This window comes from Nerophis lumbriciformis, linkage group LG29, assembly GCF_033978685.3.
Source record: "Nerophis lumbriciformis linkage group LG29, RoL_Nlum_v2.1, whole genome shotgun sequence".
NCBI classification, from domain to species: Eukaryota; Metazoa; Chordata; class Actinopteri; order Syngnathiformes; family Syngnathidae; genus Nerophis; species Nerophis lumbriciformis.
Genome location: NC_084576.2, coordinates 31,149,001 through 31,155,000, shown reverse-complemented (window position 1 = coordinate 31,155,000; position 6,000 = coordinate 31,149,001). Strand labels below are relative to the sequence as shown.

General features: G+C 45.2%; 1 protein-coding gene across 11 annotated transcripts in view; it reads right to left on the bottom strand.

The window, feature by feature from the left end:
- syne1b (spectrin repeat containing, nuclear envelope 1b) overlaps window positions 1-6,000 on the bottom strand; it is a 469,384-nt gene that overhangs the window by 179,797 nt on the left and 283,587 nt on the right. For all 11 annotated transcript variants that reach the window (XM_072911924.1, XM_072911927.1, XM_061924513.1 and 8 more), the window contains one exon: window positions 2,771-2,932. In XM_072911924.1, the coding sequence (XP_072768025.1) occupies window positions 2,771-2,932 (162 nt within the window). The remainder of the gene's footprint in view (window positions 1-2,770; window positions 2,933-6,000) is intronic.

The following is a 6,000-nucleotide window of genomic DNA, read 5'->3' as shown; positions in this document are numbered from 1 at the left end:
GCAGCACAGACATTCGCGTGCCACGCTGTCACGACCCAGACGCACACCAGTGCGCAATCATATGGGAGCCGCGCTGAGCGCACCTCCAAGCGCGTCTCGCTGCCGGCGACGGCCGGGTATATGGGCCCGACGCTCCAGCGCCATCCATTTTCAGGGCTAGTTGATTCGGCAGGTGGGTTGTTACACACTCCTTAGCGGGTTCCAACTTCCATGGCCACCATCCTGCTGTCTATATCAACCAGGGTGAGCCCCACCCCTTTCGTGAGCGCACTGCGCGCGGAGTGACCCCTGTTACGCGCCCCCGGCAACAGGGGTGGCGGGCAGGTAAGCTGCGCGGGCGGAGCGCGCGGAGTGACCCCTGTTACGAGCCCCCGGCCACGGGGGTGGCGGGCAGGTAAGCTGCTTACCTGCTGCGCGTGACGCCGGCCGCGGCGGGGTGTCGGTGCGGTGGGCGCGGTGGTGACCCTGGACGTGCGTCGGGCCCTTCTCGCGGATCGCCTCAGCTACGGCTCCCGATGCGGCCCTCTCGGGGGAAGGGGCCTCGGTCCCGGACCCCGGCGAGGCGTCCCTTCTCCGCTCCGTAAAAGTGTCCATCTCTTTTCTTTTTTTTTCTTCTGTTGTGGCATATGCAGCAGGTGCCTGCTCGTTTTTCGTATGTGGGTAACAACATTTAACTATGTATATATATTTCCCAATTGGTTTAACTGCCACCCGCCTGAATCTATTTAAAATCTAATTTTTTTTTATTTCAACCACCCGACCCGACCCGACCCGCGGATAAAATCTAATTTTTTTTTATTTCATCCGCCCGATCCGCGGATAATCCGCGGACTCCGCGGTTGTGCCCGCAAACCGCGCATCTCTAGTGTGTGCATTATTTCCACGGACCGGCTTTCTACAAGACCCAAAAGCGGTGAAGTTGTCACGTTGTGTAAATGGTAAATAAAAAGAGAATACAACAAATCCTTTTCAACTTATATTCCATTTGTCAGGACTTGGTCCGGGGTGTGAGCTTTTCCAGGATGCAACGGAAAGTTGGCACGGGCGAGACGGGAATGAAGGTACATGATTTATTTAAAGACTATAAATACAAAAAAAAAGGATCAAACAAAAAGCGCGCACAGTGGCGGAGAATAAGCTATGACCAATTAAACAAAACTTGCAAACTATGGCTTGAATAAAGAAAACTTACTTGGCATGGACAAAAAAGGAGCAGCGTGAACGATGGACATGAAAAAATGGACAGAGCATAAATGTGGTGTGAGGTCGTCAGGACGAACAACAGAAAATGAATGAACTTAAATACTATCGACATGATTAACAACAAGTGCGTGACTCAAAACAGGTGCGTGACATGACAGGTGAAACTAATGGGTAACTATGGTGACAAAACAAAACAAAAGTGCACAAAAAGTCCAAAAATAAAACCTGATCACACAGACATGACACCATTGAATAGACTGCAAAGACAAGATTGTTTTTTTTGCAAATATTAGCTCATTTGGAATTTGACGCCTGCGACATGTTTCAAAAAAGCTGGCACAAGCGGCAAAAAAGGCTGAGAAAGCTGAGGAATGCTCATCAAAGACTTATTTGGAACATCCCACAGGTGAACAGGCTAATTGGGAACAGGTGGGTGCCATGATTGGGTATAAAAGCAGCTTCCATGAAATGCTCAGTCGTTCACAAACAAGGACGGGGCGAGGGTCACCACTTTGTCAACAAATGCCTGAGCAAATTGTTTAAGAACAACATTTCTCAACCAGCTGTTGCAAGGAATTTAGGGATTTCACCATCTACGCTCCGTAATATCATCAAAAGGTTCAGAGAATCTGGAGAAATCACTGCACGTGAGCCATGATATTACGGACCTTCGATCCCTCAGGCGCTACTGCATCAAAAAGTGACATCGGTGTGTAAAGGATATCACCACATGGGCTCAGGAACACTTCAGAAATCCACTGTCAGTGACTACAGTTGGTCGCTACATCTGTAAGTGCAAGTTAAAACTCTACTATGCAAAGCCAAACGCCATTTATCAACAACACCCAGAAACGCCGCCGGCTTCGCTGGGCCCGAGCTCATCTAAGATGGACTGATGCAAAGTGGAAAAGTGTTCCGCGGTCTGACGAGTCCACATTTCAAATTGTTTTTGGAAACTGTGGACGTCGTGTCCTCCGGACCAAAGAGGAAAAGAACCATCCGGACTGTTCTAGGCGCAAAGTGTAAAAGCCAGCATCAGTGATGGTATGGGGGTGTATTAGTGGCCAAGGCATGGGTAACTTACACATGTGTGTAACCATTAATGCTGAACGGTACATACAGGTTTTGGAGCAACATATGTTGCCATCATGGACGCCCCTGCTTATTTCAGCAAGACAATGCCAAGTCACGTGTTACATCAACGTGGCTTCATAGTAAAAGAGTGCGGGTACTAGACTGGCCTGCCTGTAGTCCAGACCTGTCTCCCATTGAAAATGTGTGGTGCATTATGAAGCCTAAAATAGCAGAAAGGAGACCCCCGGACTGTTGAACAACTTAAGCTGTACATCAAGCAAGAATGGGAAAGAATTCCACTTCAAAAATTGGATCCTTGAGGGTGGCATGGGACTTTGCCCAACCAGTCTACATGTTTTGTGGGCTTGGAGAAGGCCTTCGACCATGTCCCTCGGGAAGTCTGAGTGCTCAGAGAGTATGGGGGAATGGACCGCCACAATCAGGCGGTCCATTCCCCCATACTGGGGGAGGACTGGGAGGACTGTGATCTCACCTCATGGGTCCTCCTGTGACTATCAGGACTTCTATCGGCCTCCAGGGGCTCGCTCAGTTTGGCCTCCAGCGTCTCCATTTTAGCCGAGATGGACTGAAGCGAGGTCTGATACTGCTGCTGCTTCTCCAGAGCCTCGTACAGAGATCTCTGCTTCTCGCTGATCTGTTTGGAGGAGAAAAAAAGCCACCGAATTACTACACTATTTTCCGGCACACTTTAAAATCCTTTAATTTTATAACCTTAATGTACGGCATAATTCTGGTTGTGCTTACCGACATCGAAGCAATTTAATTTGGTACATGGTGTAATGATAAGTGTGACCAGTAGATGGCAGTCACACATAAGAGATACGCCAGGAAACAACACCAAAACTTTAAATGTTCCATTGAAAATATAGAACACTACACACGGCGCTCAAAAATCTGTCAAAATGTTTTAGTAGGACTTTGGTAAGCTATGAAGCCGCACCGCTTGATGGATTGTCGGCGCATGTGACAAATATCACCATTTTGCCTTAAAAAGTAATTCATTTTATCTAAAAAAAGTAATAATTTTACGAGAAAATGTTGCAATATTACAGAAACAGAAAGAATATGAGAAATTGTTCCCAATTTTATAAGAAAAAAGTCGACATACTGTGAAAAAAAAGACCGCTTTTAGTTAATTTTACATTTTTTGAATTTTTTGTTTGTAATTGGTTTTTAATCTTCATTATTTACTTCAAGTTATTACAATACGTCTCTATATACATATTTATTTTATTATTTTTATACATTTTGGCCAAAGGGGGCGCATTTAAATTTCTTACACACACTTGTTATTTCATATGTTGACCAGAGGGAGAGCACTTTTAATACAGAAATGTGAAAAATCCCTTCTTTTTGGAACCCACCCTCATTTTGATAGATTTCCCCACCAGGGGGTGCAAATGAGACATTGTCTATTAGATGCAATGGTTTTCTGTATTGGGACCATGATTTATGTCATCACTTGTTCACACCTCCTCATATGGAAGCTACATTTCCTTGTTGATGTCTCAAGAAGGGCAGAAATACAAGAACACACACACACACACACACACACACACACACACACACACACACACACACACACACACGCATTCTTGTGTTTGTTACCTTCTTGAGACCTGAGAAAAATGCCTACCTCTTTAGGACCACCCTTTCTAGATATTAAACACTGATAGGTGTTATTATGGTGTGTGTATAAGGACCCCAAAATGGCACCCATTAGTAGACATTATCTGGCGTTTTGTTTCACAATATTATGCAAAGGCAACTTTTCTTACCTTCTGGTACCTGCTGATCTGTATTTGGGATCTGCATAAGTCCTGAAAATTTGCGCAAATCCGCCATTGTATTCCGTGACTACACCGTAGTCAATAAGCTTCTATCTTCTTGTTATGTGACATTCATCCTCCACTGTTGCCATTTCTAATATAAAGTAGTGTAAAGTTCTTACTTATATCTGTCAGTAAACTCGCCATGAAAGCACTAAAACATACCGGTGTAGTGACTTTACATTATTCACCCGAGGAACTTTAGTTATTAGAGAGTTCCGCTCGGACGGTTTTTCACGGGACACATTTCGGGCGTTGTTGTTGTTGCACTAGTGAGCCACGGATGAGGAGATGCTGCTCCATTATTGATTGATGTATACACTCTTAGAAATAAGGGTTCTAAAAGGGTTCTTCTACAAGGGCTGAGGTTCTAACTGGAACCATTTGCTTCTGAAAAACCCTTTCCCGAAGAAAGGGTTTTTCAAGGGTTCTTGGTAACGCTAATGGTTCTAGTAAGAACCATTTTGATCCAGAGAACCCTTTAAAACCCCTTTTCTGAATAATTGGTTTCAAAAGGGTTCTCACTAACTCTAAGGGTTCCAGTAAGAACTATTTTGATCCAGAGAACCGTTTTTGGAAGAAAGAGTTCTTCAGGGATTGTTGAAAGCATGGGTAAGATCCTGTGTCACCAGGGACATACTTCCTGATAACATTTGCCAATAATGGTGCCTATCTTTAAATAAATGTTTTTCTCATTAAAATGTTTTGAATGTTTGTTCAATGTCAACATGATAAATGACCACAATATAATATGAACTAAACTGATCTGTAGAATACAATATGGTTCTTTATAGAACCCTCAGAAGACAAGACGGTTATCGGTGAAAACCTTTGAAAAGGGATGTTTTTAGAACCCCCTGTGTCAGGTCTAGATGAAACCCTTGAAACATGAAAGAGTTCTTAGTGGAACTCCCTGTGTGGGTTCTAGATGAAACCCTTGAAACATGAAAGGGTTCTTAGTGGAACTCCCTGCATGGGTTCTAGATGAAACCCTTGACAAACGAAAGGGTTCTTAGTGGAACTCCCTGTGTGGGTTCTAGATGAAACCCTTGAAATACGAAAGGGTTCTTAGTGGAACTCCCTGCGTGGGTTCTAGATGAAACCCTTGAAATACAAAAGGGTTCTTAGTGGAACTCCCTGTGTGGGTTCTAGATGAAACCCTTGAAATACGAAAGGGTTCTTAGTGGAACTCCCTGTGTGGGTTCTAGATGAAACCCTTGAAACATGAAAGGGTTCTTAGTGGAACTCCCTGCGTGGGTTCTTTGTAGAACCTCTCATGGGGGGTTCTGGGTGGAACCTTACACACACAGTTCTAGGTAGAACCCTCCAAAAGGGTTCCAGGTGGAACCTTTATAAAAAGGTTCTTACCTGGAGCCAAAAAGGGTTCTCCTATGAGGACGAGCCGAAAAACCTTGTATGGTTCTACTTAGCACTTTTATTTCTAAGAGTGTAATCTGAATGTCATTAAAACAGTTAGCGCCATCTTTTGACACTTCTTCCACTCCCGTCCTTGCACGCTACACCGCTACAACAAAGATGACGGGGAGAAGACGCTGTCGAAGGTGAGCCACGTAAATAAGACCCGCCCACAAAACGGCGCATCCTGAAGCGACTGTCAGAAAGCGACTTGAAGATGATCTGTAAAACATCATTGTGGAGGGGGCGTGGTGTGCGGGCCTGCCGCGGAGCGGGGTGTGTAAGGACCGGCCTCGAAGCACAGCTGGCAGGTGATTGGATTACCCAGCTGGGGCTTGATCATCCAATCACCTGCCATGCTTATTAGCAGCAGCCGGGCCGAGACACAGTTGTTGGGAGTTGGAGCGAGCGGACACACAGGCACGCAAAGCCAAAACAGACTGAAAAGTCGGCGAGC